Genomic DNA, 17,553 nt, shown 5'->3' on the forward strand with positions numbered 1-17,553 from the left:
TTTCCCACAACCGACTAACATTCTATCCATAAATAAAAGCCTATATGAATCAGCTAGGGCAACCCTTATAAAATACACTAAAGCCTTCATAGCTGAAAACATTGCATGGTTACCTGCGGGCAGACATTCTGGTAATACTCTTCCACAGTCAAGGACTGCTGAGGACATGAGGCCAGAATCTTGGCTACAGCGTCACACTTCTTCCAGTTGCTGGCAGCAGCTTCTGCATCTCTTCCTCCAGCAACACCAGCTATAAGGTAACAAATAAATAAAAAAATGAACATGTGTGAGAAGACAGCAGAGAAGATCTGACAGAGGCAGAAGAAAGCAGACAGCAGACAGAGGGAGAAGAACCAGAGAGGGCTAGAAGACATCAGTGGAGAAGAAATCGGAAGCCTGTGTACTGCGTTTTATTTTTGACACTTTTTTTTTTTAAGTGAATGGACAGGTGTACAATGTAGCATACTCATTCCCATAAGGTGGGGGGGCCAGGATCTGGAAGCTTCCAGATTCCGATAAGCTCCCCGCCCGCAGACCCGAACAACCAACGGCCAGGGTTGTCGGGAAGAGGATGGGGACAAGGTGCTTTGGGGTGGGGGGCACAGGGCCCACCCCCCCTATGTTGAGGGTACGTGGCCTGGTGCAGTTCAAGAGGGGGGGGGGCCTGTGCTGGGATAAGGGTCTGGTATGGATTTGGGGGGGGAGTGCCCAAGTAGTTTTTTCGGTGTGGAGGTTCTCTAATGATTCATACCGGCAGTGCCTGGAATTGTGGGGAATCAAAGTCGGATCCCTGTTCATTGACGTCGGATGCATGTCGGACTTCAAGTCGTAAGGCAAGTCGGATCCAAAGTCGTACGAATGTCATGTCATACCAGTGTGACCTCGGCCTTAACCACCTGTTGGCAGTCACCTTATTAAGATTCAGCTACACAGGAGATTTCCGGTAGCTCAGTTGTGCTGCTAAAATTGCTATGAATGGCACTTGGTTGCACCACAGATGCCACGAATAGCTCATTATGCAGTAGGCTACACAAGTAGCAAGTTGTGCTATCTTCTAGAGATCAATCATATTGAGAAGGATATTGTGTGAACATTCAAGATTACTGTTAGGGACAAAGAGTTTCTAGGGATAATTCTAGGGGCAAATAGTGATTTAAATAGCACAATTATGTTACTAAAAATGTGACAGCAATTCATTAAATTTGACAATAGCAAAAAGATGACTGTGGAGTTGATTTACTAAAACTGGAGAGTGCAAAATCTGATGCAGCTGCACGTGGTAGCCAATTCCCTAAGACCACGATTTTGGACAATATATCTTCTTCAGTCAAACATACTCATCCAAAATCCCATAAGGCAAACAAACAAAAGCGCCTTATATCTAGCTTAAAGTGAACATGTATGGCCAAAGTACAGATTTGCTTTAAAGGAATTTATAGTCAATGGTTTAATCAGGTAAATATAATAAACTTAATATATAAATCCAGATTGGGAGTTGTTTAATACCATTTATAAATACCATGCAATTTTGTACTGAAGTGTATTGTCCTGTTCCTTGAGACATTTTCTAATGCTTTATGTATTGGCATTTTCCATTTTATGAGACCTGTGAGGCCCAGCGGGGTTCACTTGTTGGATTGTTGGTACTTTTGTTGTCAATTTTTTTTTTTTTTTTTCGTGTACATACTTGTCAAAACTCAATAAATATATCTTAAAACAAAAAGCAAAATATATAGATTATCCATATTATCTACTACTTGAAGTGACCAGATGAAGGTCAATGCTCTCTAAAGCAGTGGTCATCAAACCTGTCCTCAGGGCCCACTAACAGGCCAGGTTTGCAAGATAACTGAAATACATCACAGGTGATATCATTTGCTGCTCAGTGATTGTAGTATTCTAGTCTGCATCGCCCCAAGGTAATACTTAAAACCTGGCCTGTTAGTGGGCCCTGAAGACAGGGTTGATGACCACTGCCCTAAAGGATCTCTTTGCAGCTAATGAGCTAAAAATAGACCTTGATCGGAGGATCCTTTCCTTTTTACAGGCCTATAAGCCTATCTACAGTAAGGCAGGTCATAGATGATGAGATTTTCTTTCCTGCAGACACAGGTTGCAGAAAAGAAAATTGCTTGATTTCCCCATCAACACTGACTGTCCTGTGGAGCTATAGTGTTTTCCCAATGGGACTGGGGGGGGGGGGGGGGTCTCAGGGAGCTGTCCCTGCCAGGAGAACACACAGTGATTATTGCTTGTGGCTAAAGCCAACAGTGATACAAAAAGACACCACTTGCTCACAACTATAGCTGGCTATCGCAGTAAGAAGCTTGGAAGGCTAACAACAGATACAAACAAACCCAAGGATAATCCGAGAAAAAAAACAAGCTTTAATTACCACCAGCCTCATATGGTTGTCCTCATATTTGCTTTTTGAGCTATATTGGAGTTCCTGGATGGAGTTTTATGGATAGAGATCTGAGAGTGATTCCCTGAGGTCCCCCTCCTCCATCTGATACACTTGCAAGGAGACTGCATATACGTTATACCTTATATAGCGGGGAGGTAATTACCCAGTGTGTACACTTACGTGTGGAATCACCTATGTGGAGGAAGATCCTTTTGTTTTGATGCATGTTAGAAGCACGGAATCACTTTACATGCATATGTGATATTGTCACTGAACTGTGTTCACTTAGCTAAATGATACGCATATTTTAGTTCTTTTGTTTACTGGATGCACTCAGCTTGCTTATTTTGTGTGCTTTAAAATATTTTTATGCGTTTTTTTGCACGTAGCACTTTTGTCATATCACGGAATTATAAGTTGCACTTGGCACTTTAATAGTTAATTATTTGTATACACAATCTAATGTATATAAACACTTTATTAGGTGATATATTAACCTGTATATCCTTATATCGTGTATAGAGGTTTTCTATATTTTATGTTTATGTGTTTGGGGTGACTATACACTATTAGATTACACTCCTTTTGAAGGAAGCAGCCCCCTGGGGTTCCTTTTTTTCAAAGGCTCCTGGAAGCGCAACACCAATTTACCTTTAACTTTGTCTAAATACATGAGTTGGTGTCTTGTGAAAGTGTTTGCGGCATCTAGTGAAGTACAGTCCACTTTAATCTCATATTAAGCGCAGGAGCCTATTTAATATCTGTGGAGCTATAGTGTTTTCCCAATGGGAATGGGGGGGGGGGGGTCTTAGGGAGCTGTCCCTGCCAGGAGAACACACAGTGATTATTGCTAGTGGCTAAAGCCAACAGTGATACAAAAAGACGCCACTTGCTCACAACTATAGCTGGCTATCGCAGTAAGAAGCTTGGAAGGCTAACAACAGATACAAACAAACCCAAGGATCATCCGAGGAAAAAAAACAAGCTTTAATTACCACCAGCCCACAGACAACCAAATAACCTGCCTAACAGTATGCGTTAAAAACAGGGGTTTAGTCTGCACACATTTGTAAACGCATGCGTAAGCCACAGAGCCCCGTCAAGGCACCCCAGTATCTGTGGTACCTAACACTAACTTATGATAGGTGAGAGCAAGTGGACTGAAGGGGAGCCACCCCTTCTTAAAGGTGCAGGAGCACACCAAACACCCAGCACAATGGCAACAAAGGTGTCAGTGAGAAGCCTGACCAAAAAACACGACAGTGATAGAAAAAGACGCCACTTGCTCACACCTATAGCTGGCTATCGCAGTAAGAAGCTTGGAAGGCTAACAACAGATACAAACAAACCCAAGGATAAACCGAGGACAAAACCAAGCTTTAATTACCACCAGCCCACAGACAACCAAATAACCTGTCTAACAGTATGCGTTAAAAACAGGGGTTTAGTCTGCACACATTTGCAAATGTGTGCAGACTAAACCCCTGTTTTTAACGCATACTGTTAGACAGGTTATTTGGTTGTCTGTGGGCTGTTGGTAATTAAAGCTTGGTTTTTTTCCTTGGTTTATCCTTGGGTTTGTTTGTATTAGTGGCTAAAGCTGCTAGCAATAATAGCATTTAAAAACCCAACATGCTGGTTGTACCCAAGTTGATTAATTGATCGACTCGGGTACAATCAGCCTGTCCATAGATATTTTGAATCTTGGCCGGTCCCTGCTGATCTGGCTGAGATTCGAAATCTATGGCCGGCATAACTTTGCGAACAAAGTAACAGGGTAACAAAGATAGAATAACAATTATTAAAACTTTTTTTTCACCCAATCAACCAACCTCCAGCTGCTTCTAGGATCCCGTGAACCACAGCCTGAACCCCTTTCGGTTTCATTAATCGCTCAGACAGCAGCTGCCCAGACAAGCGGCGCAGCCAGGCAGGAGCTGGGGCCCTCTGTGCTGAGGATGAAGCTCCTGAAGGATGTGGCCCCTGCAACACAGTATGATGTCTGTTTAACAACAAGAACCGATAGACTTTAGACTTTAAAAAAGACACTGCAAGCAAGCAAACAAAAAAAAAACAAAAACGAATGATCAAACACAGAATGTTTCAGGCCGCGTACACACGGGCGGACTGTTCGCCCAACTTTGTCCGCTGAACAGTGTTTGGGCGGACAGTCCGCTCGTGTTTGGGCTTTCAGCGGACAGTTTCAGCGGACAGTTGGACGGACAAGGTTTTTCGGAATTTCCGAAAAACTGTCCGCTGAAACCTTGTTTCAGCGAACAGCCCGCTCGTGTGTAGGCTTGTTCGTCAAACAAAGTTGCGCGCATGCTCAGAAAGGATTTTCACGCCGAAAGCTATAATGCAGTGTATAGGACGTCGTATTTTTCGTCCCGTCGTACGTGCCGTTCACGTCATCGCGCACGGTTTCAGCAAACTGTTCGTCCGTCGTGTGTGGCCATGTCCGTCCATGCTAAGTTTGAGCGGACTGTTTGCCGAAACTGTTTGACGGACAAAGTTGGGCGAACAGTCCGCGCGTGTGTACGCGGCCTTAGGATAAATCTGTTAATAAAACAACAATAAACAGGAAAGACTGTTTGAGATACACATTCAATCCAATTACCTGTCTGGGTCCTCCTTGCAGGATTATTAGTTCCTTGATCACCAGTGGCTGGTACAGCTGATCTATCAGACCTCTCAGAGCCTCCTTACATTGGATCCTTTCACTTTCTGTCAAATTCTTAAGAAGAAAACAAAGTAAAATGTATGGCATTACCACAGGCCATCTCCTTCATAACAGCTGTTAATTGGCACTTGTGCGGGCGCATTCCCGAGTCAGACTGTGTAGGTCCATAGAGACACATAGTGCAGCTCGACCACGTCCCCGGCTCCCTCCTCACAGGATTTTATTGACAGCAGCAGGAGACTATGGCTTTAGCTGCTCTCAGAGACTCCTGTAAATGCAGGAAGAGAGGAGCAGTGCTGCTAAAGACTGGATAGTGTTGGATAGAGAAGAGACTCAGGTAAGTGTTTAGGGGTGGGGAGGGGGAGATAGGTATTGAAAGATCCTTACCTTATTGCAGAGAATTCATTAAGGTAAAAAAAATAAAAAAAACTTTTCCCTTTAGGACGACTTTAATGCCCAACTGAACTTTCAGTTTAAATCAATTAAATACATTCCTTGTGCACCAAAACGAAACGTGTTTAAAGTCTTAGGCCCCTTTTACACCAGTGAACCAATCATCCAGCGGATCAGATGACAATCAGATGGAAATGGACATGCAGTGTCTTTCCATCTGATGGCCCCATAGAGGAGAGCAGGCTGCGTCCGTGTCCGCTCTGCATAATGGAGCGGACACGGACCCGTCAGCTGCCTGCTCAGCAGGTATCAGTGGAGAGATCCCCTGTGGAGCATGCAGATTCCGCTTGAACGGATCCACTCCATCAGAAAGAAACCCGCATCCGAATAGCAATAGTGTGAACCCAGCATGTGTAAATAGGTGAACAAATACCGTAAATATATAAATAGTGAAATTTTAAAAAATAATAATAAAAAACAAATGTCATTTGCATAACTTCAAAGTTGATATAAGTGCAAGAAGTGTATCCCCCTTAGGAGACCACACTCACCAAAACAAGAAGAAGCCTCAACTTTTCAGTTCTAGAATCAAGCAAGTAAACAGCCACAATAATGGTGATGTGAAAATTCCAAGGATAAAACTTTCAATGGGTACTTGATATGGGAATGCCCCACTCCACCGGTAAAAAAATAGATAAAAACATATATGGCGAAGCACCATTAAACTGTATAAATACCGCACACTATGGCGCTACTTACAAAAACAGAGAATAAGAGCAAACTCTCAAAAAGAACTTCTGCGATCGCTGCTCGTTCAGCGTGCGTTCCACGGAAGCAAGAAATGGCCATTTTCTTTAGCAGCCTGAGTAGAAAAGCATGTCCCCTGCCAGCAGCTGCAGAGAAGGATCCTTCCTCCACTTGTGCAAGCAGTGTTCTCTCTGCAGAGGTCTGACACATTCCCTGCTAGAGCTCCACATTGAGCAGGGAGTTTTGCTGATCCCAGAGCCATAAGCCTGTCTTAGTAGGGGGTGTGTTGGACCTCTGCAGAGAGACTACGTCTTCCTCAAAGTGAGCAAAGGTCCTTTTCTTCAGCATGCTGGCAAGGATCACGATGTAGCTGCTTTACAAAGAAGCAATATTTTGTGCACTTTTGGTTTCAATGGACCTGGAATGTATTTAAATTGAAAGTTCAGAGACCAGGACTACCCAAACTGAAGCTTCAATGTTTAGTATGCACAGATGGACTAAATCATCCGCCAGCTTCCTATACCGAATTTAGAAGGAAAAGCTTCCCTACAGTGGTTTTTGTATCTGACTCCTCCTACAAGGATAGCAAAAAGATAAAAAATTACTTGCAGATGAATTGCCATTACAGAGAACCCATTTGGAATATATATACATATATATACATATATATATATATATATATATATATATATATATATATATATATATATATATTTTTTTTTTTTAAGTGTAACTCCGGGCAAACAGCAAAATACATTAGTTGAGGCATGTACATGTTTACAGTTTTAACTGCGAAAGGATGTTTGTAGCAAAAATGTATTTTGGTTATTTTACACATAACAGTTTTTAATAAAAATTTGAAGGCTGGGTTCACACTAGCTGTGGCCACGGCTCGCAGCAGGGGGTCTGGTGCATCTGTTCTCCGTTTCAGGGGCGAAACAGGTCTGAATTCCTGCCTGAATTAGGACCTAAAACTGAGCCAAAGACACACAGGACCCTTTTTCAGTGCGGACCCGGAGGTGTGTGAACCGACTCCATTGAGAGCTGGTCAGTGTGAACTTAGCCTAAAGGCGAAGTAGGGCCAAAGGTTTTTTGGTTTTACTTCTCCTTAGGATCACAGAAGTGCAGTTCGTTCTGTCATTGGGTGATGTCACTGAGCTGGTCTAGGCTCTGGATAGATCCCAGCAGATGGCTCAGTGAGCCAGTGAGAGCCCGAGCCAGCTGCTCCCGACCCGCTCCAGTGAGTGCTGGAGGGGCAGAGGAGAGAGCCGGTGGCTGACAGTCTGCTCACTGAAGTCTGTGATCTGAGCCATCAGTTGTCTTTGATCGCTCAGTTCTCAATGTTCGAAGCAGCGGGGGCACCGATGCTGTATCCACCTAGGGGAGTATAATTTTCTTATAATGCACAGTAATGCTTGCTAGCATTGTACTTCTTTTTCTGTGTACAGCACTAACATCGAAAGAGGCACAGTGCCATCTGTCAGCAGCTAAAGAAGTTTGTTTGTATGCAGTTCAGGCTAGGTTCAGGCTGTAGCGATGTGGAAACCAGCGCGATTACAGCGCCGGTTCCTGCATCGCATCTCTCCCGCAGGCAGTTTACACTGCCCTCTGCAAACCTCTGCGGGTGTCAATACAAGGTTAATGACACCCCCAGATTGGTTCAGAGATCGCAGTGCGAACTGTAGATTTGGACAGAATTCGGATCGCAGGGGTTAGAACACCCATGCAATTCTATTCCAGTGTGGGGGAAAAAAAAGCCCCTACACCACCTTTTTTGCGAATCCAATGCGAGTTCAGTCATACAACTGTATGGCTGAACTCGTACTACACAGACAGCTCAGTGCAGGTGTGAATTACATGTGATGTCTGACATCGCACAAGTGTGATCCTAAACTCAAAGTCACATGACAAGTCGCACAAGTGTTAATGGGGTCTTAATGTGCATTTTGCTGTTTTTCTGAACTTTTGCTTTAGACTCTATTCACATTCATGCAACCCCAAAGTAGCGTGAATTTGGAGCACAACTTTGGATGGATGCAACTTTGGCTTTCACAAATGATAATAGACAACTGTTGCATATATAACATTGAGGTGCGACTTTCGTGCGACTTTTGAGGGTTTACATTGCATTCCATGTTACTCAAGTCATATAATATTTGGATCAAAGTAGTGCAGGAACCTTTTTAAAGTTGCACATATTTGAACAGTTGTAATTGAAAAACATGGGGTGCGAGTTTTTGAATGGAGCCTTAATGACCACAGAAGTTTGACATCTCTGGGAATTCTGGTGCGACTCTCTCTCTACTAAAGACCCAAATGAATATAAGACAGCACCTGATTTTGTTTGGCAATAACCAAAAAAAAAAAACTAAAATAAAAGCTTTTCATGTGGTTGTGACTTGAAAAAGCCAGGAAAAAATATGACATTGTCAACTTCCAAATAGTATGGCAGCATTACACTGACTTTATACCTTCACTCTGCCTTCTGTTACCGGCTCAGTCTTTGTTTTGGTTGGGCAGTACCCCAGCTGGCACAGTCCTGCCATGAGATCCCCCAAATGCTGCGTAAAGAGCAGGCTCCCCAGCGATGGATGCCGAGACACCTCCAGTAAGGTAGTACAGGTATTGTACAGTCTACGGGTACGGACATCAGACAGGTCACATGACACCATCGAACACACAAGTGCTCCAAATTCCGAGCGGTGTTGTAGTGGAAGGCCAATGCCAGGCAGGAGATAGGGGCATATTCCCATAGAAACCACAAACTGGAACGCTGAACGGACATTCTTCTGTTGGGCGATGCTGAGCGCATCTGGGCTCAGGGCTGGGGCGGCCTCGGGGGTCTTTAGGTTGGGTTTAGGGGGTCTGAATGAAGCTGCCAATTGCACCATACACTCCTTCAGACAAAGGAGCAGCACCAGGGCCTCCAACGTGAACCTCCATGATGGATCTGCCCTGTTTTCTGAGCCTTCAAATATCAGCTTGGTGTTCTCTAAGACCTTCATCCGCAGAATTCGCAGGTTCTCCCACTTAGGGCCACTTTGCAGCGCCTCCTCCAGAGAGGCCACATTAAGCTGCAATGTTCCGATCAAGGCGGCCTGTTTATCGGAATCAGGAGATGCAGATCCAGGTTCTAAAAAGGGACAAAAAGAAAAAAGAAAAGTTATGTGGGCCAATCACAGTTCCATCGCACCACTTTTCTGTCTATCCCAGGCTATGTATGACATGTAGAGGAGTGAGCTGAATTGAGAATCACATCTTTTTTTTGACAAGCAGCTTTTTTTTTTATTTCTCTAAACATGTCCATGTATGATTGGCGGCGTGTGGAGTACTGTGCAAATCAGGAATCACAAACTGCCGGATGTATTCAGAGGAATTCTAAATTTGTGTCTTACTTAAAGTCTAACTCCACAATTATTCCCTTTACATAGCTTAATTGGGCCAGCTTGGCCCACAGAAACTATTTGCTGCACTAACAGGTGCACTGTATAAATTGTACATATCCTCAGCTACATACAGGATACAGCACTGTGTCCCCCCAGTGGGAAAGGGACTTCCCGTCGGACTCCCAGAACAATACAGAGTCAGGCTAAACACTGCTCAGCCATTCACAAGAAGCTCTGTATTTTATGAATGAATACAAAGCTTCCTGTGATTGATGAGGCAGAATTTGTGATGTCATCCACCTGCCTCTCAACCTCAGCCAGTCAGAGGAAGTTTTGTATTAATTCATAGAACACAATGGATTTAAAGGCTCATGTTTATTCTTGTTAAAAAAAAAAAAAATAATAAATAAGGGCTCATGTTTTTTCATCTTCATGTATTTTGTGTGTGCAGTGCCCCCCCCCCCCCCAGCCCCCCTAACACTTACCTGAGACACTTTTCCATCCAGTGCACGAGAGTTGAGCTTAGGGTCTCTAATTCCTCATTGGCTCCCGCTACTGTCAATTACAGCCAGTGAGCCAATGAGGAGAGAGTAAGGGGGTGGGTGCGACCCACGGCTATGTGTGTCCTATGGACGCATAGAGCAGGGTTTGTGAGTGAGCATGTACCAGTGCCCCCAGAGCAAACAACTTGCCATTGAATGCACTGGCTTAAGAGAAGGAGCTAGGAGCACCAGCGGGGGACCAGAGAAAAGGAGAATCGAGGCTGCTCTGTGCAAAACCACTGCACAGAGCAGGTAAGTATAACATGTTCTTTTTTTAACCTTCCTAGCGGTAATCCCGAGTCTGGCTCGGGTTGGGATTTTAATTACAGGAGCGGTAACCCCGAGCCAGACTCGGGATGGCTTCGCTGGATGCAGGGGAGGACACAGGGAGCGTTACTCACCTTGTCCCCTGGATCCAGCGATGTCCCCCGCGCTGTGTGATCGAGTTGTCCTCCGCTCGATTCACAGTGCCGAATGCCGCCGAGCTCCGTTCCCTGCGACGTTACGACGCACGGGAGCGGAGAACGGCGGCAAATTCAAAAAAGTAAAAACACACAAAACACACACAGCACTGTAATCTTACAGATTACAGTACTGTATTAAAAAATACACACCCCTTTTGTCCCTAGTGGTCTGTGCAGTGCCCTGCATGCACTTTTATATTATAAATACCGTATATACTCGAGTATAGGCCGACCCGAATATAAGCTGAGGCCCCCAATTTACCCCCAAAAAAACTGGCAAACTTATTGACTCGTGTATAAGCCGAGGGTGAGACATGCCTGTCCATCCCTGTGTGTGTGTCCGTCCATCCCTGTGTGTCCGTCCATCCCTGTGTGTCCGTCCATCCCTGTGTGTCCGTCCATCCATCCCTGTGTGTGTGTGTGTCCATCCATCCATCCATCCCTGTGTGTGTGTGTGTCCATCCATCCATCCATCCCTGTGTGTGTGTGTGTCCATCCATCCATCCCTGTGTGTGTGTGTCTCCATCCATCCATCCCTGTGTGTGTGTGTCTCCATCCATCCATCCCTGTGTGTGTGTGTCTCCATCCATCCATCCATCCCTGTGTGTGTGTGTATCCATCCATCCCTGTGTGTGTGTGTCTCCATCCATCCATCCCTGTGTGTGTGTGTCCGTGTGTGTGTGTGTGTGTGTGTGTGTGTGTGTGTGTGTCCAGCCTACCTGTGTCCCGAGCCTCCGTCCCGTGCCTTGCCTCCGTCCCGTGCCTTGCCTCCTTGCCTCCGTCCCGTGTCGTGCCTTGCCTCCGTCCCGTCCCGTGCCGTGCCTTGCCTTGCCTCCGTCCCGTGCCTTGCCATGCCTCCGTCCCGTGCCTTGCCAGGATCGCCGCTCTTCGTCGGCGCCTCGGCGGCCATTCTAAAATTCAAAAGCCGCGCCTCCGCCTTCGCCTGTGATAGGCGGAACACTGAATTTCCCAGCAGCCTGTGTTCCGCCTATCACGGACATCGTCTCATCCTCGTCCGTAGTACGAGGATGAGACGATGTCCGTGATAGGCGGAACACAGGCTGCTGGGAAATTCAGTGTTCCGCCTATCACAGGCGAAGGCGGAGGCGGAGGCGCGGCGTTTGAAGGGTAGAATGTCCGCTGTCTGTCTGCTCGACACGCTGATCGAGCAGGCAGACAGCGATGACTCGAGTATAAGCCGAGGGGGGCACTTTCAGCCTCAAAAAAAGAGGCAGAAAATCTCGGCTTATACTCGAGTATATACGGTACTTTTTTTTCTGCCTGGAATTTGGAGATTGTCCATAGCAACCAAAACATGTCCCTTTTTCAGTATTTTTTGGATTTGATTACATTATTGAATAATTTTTATTATTCTTTATTATATTATAAACTTTATCATACCCGGGATGTCTGCTAGACTCTGGTTTGAAGAGATTTCGGAGCGTTATTCCTAAGAATTACAGGACTACAAAATAAAAGCCAGATTTCCATGCAAAATAATTGTACTGCTTTCAGCACCTTATTCCAGACTGAATCATACCGCCAGGGAGGTTAAATTAACCTTCAATTTCACTTAAGCTTCCCGTCCACAGGTAAACATACACACAAGCCTAAATGGGTTGTAAACCTTTTTTTTTTTTTTTTTTCACCTTAATGCATCAAGATGAGAAAACACCTGGCAGTGACCGGCCCCCCAGCCCCCCGCTTTACTTACCAGAGCCCTGGAACTTAACCCAGCGGGGACACGCTCTCCCTCTGCCCGGGATTCTCTGCTCTTGATTGGATAGATTGATAGCAGCACAGCCATTGGCTCCCGCTGCTGTCAATCAAATCCAATGACGCGGGGGCGAGTCATACATTCGGAGGCTATGAACAATGAATGCTGGACTCGGGAGCGTGCCCGCAAGGTAACCCCCTGGGAGAGCGCTTCTCCTAGGGGGTTATCTGATGTGGAGAGAAGCCACCGAGGGACCCCAAAAGACAGTGTTCGGGGCCACAAGCTGCACAGTGAAGGTAAGTATGACATGTTTTTTTTTTTTTTTTAATAATCAAAGCTTTACAATCACTTTAAAGGAGGGGTCCTCCGCCTTTTGAGGAACGTCAACCACTTTGGTGATTTGGTACGTGGGCCACAGTTAACTATGAGGTTTTACCGCCTCCCAAAGCCACAAATGTAAATGAACCCTTACCGTCCTGAGCACTCCTAGAAGGCTGCTTCCGGACTGATGTGCTGCGGTTTACCCGCACCACAGAAGCAGCGCAATGCACCTCTGGCTTTCCTGCAGGTTAGCTCGGCTTTGCCATAGACTTCTATTACATCTTGCGGGTGTGGCGTACTTTCAGAAAGCACATCAAACCTACATGAAATAGAAGTCTATGGCTCAGTACAGCGGACCCGCAGGAAATCAGCAAGTGTACTGCTCTGCACCCGTGGATCATGGTGAAAGCCGCCTAATAGTTGTTAACCCTTTAATATGTTCTAGTGTGTGTGTGTGTGTGTGTGTTTTGTTTAACACACTGACCTTTTTATTGCTCTTCAAGCTTCTAGAAAGCAATTACAGTATTTTCCGGCGTATAAGACGACCTTTTACACTAAAAGAAAACAGCCAAAAAGCGGGGGTTGTCTTATACGCCGGGTATAAAGCAGAGCCGTCTTGTATGCAAGCCGCCCGCTGCATAACATCATTCTGGATGATTACTGAATTTGCGGTAATACTGTATACACCGCTGAGCCAATCCTGGCAAGCGATGTATTCTATTAGTGAATACAAAGCCTGCTCAGATTGGAGTAACCACCTCTGCCAATCCGAGCAGGCTACATACGGTAGCCTGCTCTGATTGGCTTTGAGAGTCAGAGTCGCGGGCTGATGATGTTACAGCCCCTGCCAATCCGAGCAGGCTTTGTATTCATTAATAGAATACATCGCTCGCTGTGATTGGCTTAGCGCGGTATACTGTATGTATACTGTGCGACAGTGTTAACTGTTACACAAAGCGCTACTGAACATACAGCATTACCGCACATCCAGCAGGCTGACAGACTGGTCGGAAGGGGGTCGTCTTATACGGCAAGTATAGCACAAATCCAACATTTAAAATGGAAGATTAGGGGGTCGTCTTATATGCCCAGCCGCCATATACGCCGGCAAATACGGTAGAGGCGGAGTGCCCTTGATATTACTCTGCCTGGAGCAGGAGGCGGCGCTACTGAAGAAGCATCGGCTTATGCTGCTCCCTCCGCTGCCGTACTGCTGTAGTGATCACATGGTATAAATCACCCAATAAGCTTGGTGCTAAACCAACACATAAGGCGTCCATCCATAAAAAAATCTTCTGAACGAGTGTCAAACTCACAACCCTAATGAATTACCCCCGTATTTTGTCTAATATGATGATGATTTCCTATGATTGCCAGCTCCATCTTGTGGTCATAAATGTGGTATTATTTTCCTCAAAAACCTCAATCAGGAAAAAACCTCATGGCCACTAGATGGAGCTGGTGATCAGAGGAAAAACAAATACAGGGATAATTTGTTGTGGCTGGGCAAATACTTCTGACATTCCCCCAACAATTTTTTTTTTATATATATATATATAAATAGACACCTAAGTGACTCCTGTCAGGAGACAAACAAGTAGATCACCACCACTGACGTTCTGTTGAAATACCAGTTGCCTGGCTGCCATGCTGAGCCCTTTGCTTTGTCATTTTCTGCACCAATGGCCCAGCACAAGTCTGCAGATCAGGAGTGGTGGCTTTTCACTTCACTGGATGCATGCTTATGGCATAAGTTACATAATATAAGTATGTTATAGTATAAATATGGTATTAAATAAATAATAAATCAAATAAAGTTTATTCTTTACTTATGAAGTATAATTAAAGTAACAAATGTATGACAGATATGGAACGCAGATTGCACATGATAGCCAGGCGAGTAGCAATTTCAGAAGGAACTCACAACCAGCAGCCCATGTATTCCTCTCATGACATATTTCCTTTAATTCCATGAAATTCCCCTGAGCCTGGCTTCCTCTAGATCAGGGGTCTTCAAACTTTTTAAACAAAGGGCCAGTTTACTGTCCTTCAAACTTTAGGGGGGCTGGACTGTGGCCAGCAGCAGTAGAAAATGTCCTGGCGTCCTTTTTTATCTTAGGGGGAGGAATAGTGCCCCATCATTGGTGTCAGTGGGATGAATAGTGGCCCATTGTTGGCGTCAGTGGGACGAATAGTGGCCCATCGTTGGCGTCAGTGGGACGAATAGTGGCCCATCGTTGGCGTCAGTGGGACGAATAGTGGCCCATCGTTGGCGTCAGTGGGAGGAATAGTGGCCCATCGTTGGTGTCAGTGGGAGGAATAGTGGCCCATCGTTGGTGTTAGTGGTAGGAATAGTGGCCCATCGTTGGTGTCAGTGGGAGGAATAGTGGCCCATCGTTGGTGTTAGTGGTAGGAATAGTGGCCCATCGTTGGTGTCAGTGGGAGGAATAGTGGCCCATCGTTGGTGTCAGTGGGAGGAATAGTGGCCCATCGTTGGTGTCAGTGGGAGGAATAGTGGCCCATCGTTGGTGTCAGTGGGAGGAATAGTGGCCCATCGTTGGTGTCAGTGGGAGGAATAGTGGCCCATCGTTGGTGTCAGTGGCAGGAATAGTGGCCCATCGTTGGCGTCAGTGGCAGGAATAGTGGCCCATCGTTGGTGTCAGTGGGAGGAATAGTGGCCCATCGTTTGTGTCAGTGGGAGGAATAGTGCTCCACTGTTGGTGTCAGTGGGAGGAAAAGTGTCCCATTGTTGGTGTCAGTGGGAGGAATAGTGCCCCATTGTTGGTGTCGGTGGAGAGAATAGTGTCCCATCGATGGTGTCAGTGGGAGGAATAGTGTCCCATTGTTGGTGTCAGTGGGAGGAATAGTGCCCCATTGTTGGTGTCGGCGGAGAGAATAGTGCCCCATCACTGGTGTCAGTGGGAGGAATAGTGTCCCATTGTTGGTGTCAGTGGGAGGAATAGTGCCCCATTGTTGGTGTCGGTGGAGAGAATAGTGTCCCATCGATGGTGTCAGTGGGAGGAATAGTGTCCCATTGTTGGTGTCAGTGGGAGGAATAGTGCCCCATTGTTGGTGTCGGCGGAGAGAATAGTGCCCCATCACTGGTGTCAGTGGGAGGAATAGTGCCTCATTGTTGGTGTCGGTGGAGAGAATAGTGCCCCATCATTGGTGTCAGTAGGAGGAATAGTGCCTGTTGTCAGAGCCAATGGCAGGCACCATGCCCCACTGATGCTGACAGTGTGGGGGGTGAATAATTCCCCAAGGACCAGAAAAAAACAAGCAAATGGCTGCATCCCCCCCCCCAGGCCCCAGGCCCCAGTCTGGAGACCCCCGGTCTAGACCCAGAACTCACACTTCATACATACGGGGACATTCACTAATACTGGTGCAGCTATGCATAATAACCAATCAACGGCCAGGTTTTATTGTTAACTTAACTGAAGAAGCTGAAGCTAGAAGCTGATTGGTTACCATGCACAGCTGCACCAGCATTACTAAATCTCCCCCAGTCACCCTCTCATTGCCAGCCTCTGCCCACCTGCAGGTAGCACTGTGTACTGTTATCAGTGTAATTATAACGGACTAGAAGGCCCAGCATGCCATGCCGGGAACTAGTGGTGGAGTCTCCCCGCCTGTGCTCACCTCTCGGGGTGATCAGTATTTTCAGAGCCTCTGTCACCTCAGACACGCTAAGATCACCCGCCATCTTTCTACACCCAAAGTCGCACCTAGATGACGTCAAGTCAGACGCTGCCACAGCGTTAGGGACAGAGCTCCCCCTTGTGGTGGTTGTGAGGCTTCACGTGTAGCGCTGTGCCTGAGAAGTAACTGAAGATAGATCCGTACATGGGACTCCCGGGGGACTGCTTGTCATCGGGTAAAGAGAACCTGTCCCCGCCCACTGAACCTCCATTGTTCCCAATGAAGAGCTATTGTTGGTGGTAGAAATGAAAACCTCCCTGCAGAAGATCACAGCTCAAAGTTTACCCAACAAATGGGGCTGGAGAGGAGCATGGAGATGACTTCTGCTGTCCTCAGGAAGAAGCTCCAGCAAAATATTAAAGAAGAACTCTCACTGTGATTGTGTTTTCAGTGTTTTGTGTGTGTAATTCTTCATCCCATGTGCCTACGTGCCCCTTCCCCTTCCGACAACGCAGCTGCCAAGGAGGTAAGTTCTTACCCAAGACAAGTGGTGGCAAGAGGTAAGCATGGCCACCTTCCTCTGCATTCCTTTGCCACTGTGTGTCTCAGGTATATACTTGATGGCCACTTACCAAGCAATCGTCTCCTGGTTAGCAACGTTGTTGGGGGGTGTCTGACCTCATAGCTGGTCTTACAAAGCACATAGGAGCATGGGGTACTATTTATATTACAGAATAATGGAGAGTTCTTCTGTACACATCTGAGTGTTGGATCCCCTCGCCCTCCATCACAGAGCGCCATGACTATTCCCAGAGGGGACAGAGTGAAACGCGTTGGGGGCGTCGCCCGGCCAGAGTCCGGGCTGTGGTTGCCACTCCTTTCATTGCAGCAGGACACCATAGATGTATAGCTTCCAGGGGTCACCCTTCCTTTCTTGAACCCGTCACTTCCATCATTAGTCATGGGGGAGTTGATGGCAAAGAACAGCAATGGGGACACCTACAGGTGAGTTGGATGCTGAAGATTCTCCACCACTTGGACTTGTCAACTCCTGGAGAGTAAGTATGCCCCCCCCACCTCTGGAGAGTAAGTATGCCCCCTAAACCCCTGGAGAGTAAGTATGCCCCCCAACCCCTGCAGAGTAAATATGTCCCCCCACCTCTGGAGAATAAGTATGCCCCCCACCCCTGCAGAGTAAATATGTCCCCCCACCCCTGGAGAGTAAGTGTGCCCCCAACCCCTCTAGAGTAAGTA

At 46.4% G+C, this 17,553-nt stretch overlaps 1 protein-coding gene across 1 annotated transcript in view; it reads right to left on the reverse strand.

Moving 5' to 3' along the window:
* The window catches only part of TANGO6 (transport and golgi organization 6 homolog), a 103,997-nt gene extending 87,599 nt beyond the window's left edge, over positions 1 to 16,398 (reverse strand). Inside the window, exons 1-5 of the mRNA XM_077454168.1 lie at positions 16,300 to 16,398; positions 8,699 to 9,360; positions 5,025 to 5,141; positions 4,240 to 4,390; positions 114 to 250 (exon numbers count right to left, since the gene is read on the reverse strand). Of these exons, the coding sequence (XP_077310294.1) occupies positions 114 to 250; positions 4,240 to 4,390; positions 5,025 to 5,141; positions 8,699 to 9,360; positions 16,300 to 16,363 (1,131 nt within the window). The 5' untranslated portion in view covers positions 16,364 to 16,398. The remainder of the gene's footprint in view (positions 1 to 113; positions 251 to 4,239; positions 4,391 to 5,024; positions 5,142 to 8,698; positions 9,361 to 16,299) is intronic.
* Between the last annotated feature and the right edge of the window lie 1,155 nt (positions 16,399 to 17,553).

This window comes from Lithobates pipiens, unplaced genomic scaffold, assembly GCF_037356315.1.
Source record: "Lithobates pipiens isolate NorthernLeopardFrog02 unplaced genomic scaffold, aLitPip1_a1.2 Scaffold_10, whole genome shotgun sequence".
Lineage (NCBI taxonomy): Eukaryota > Metazoa > Chordata > Amphibia > Anura > Ranidae > Lithobates > Lithobates pipiens.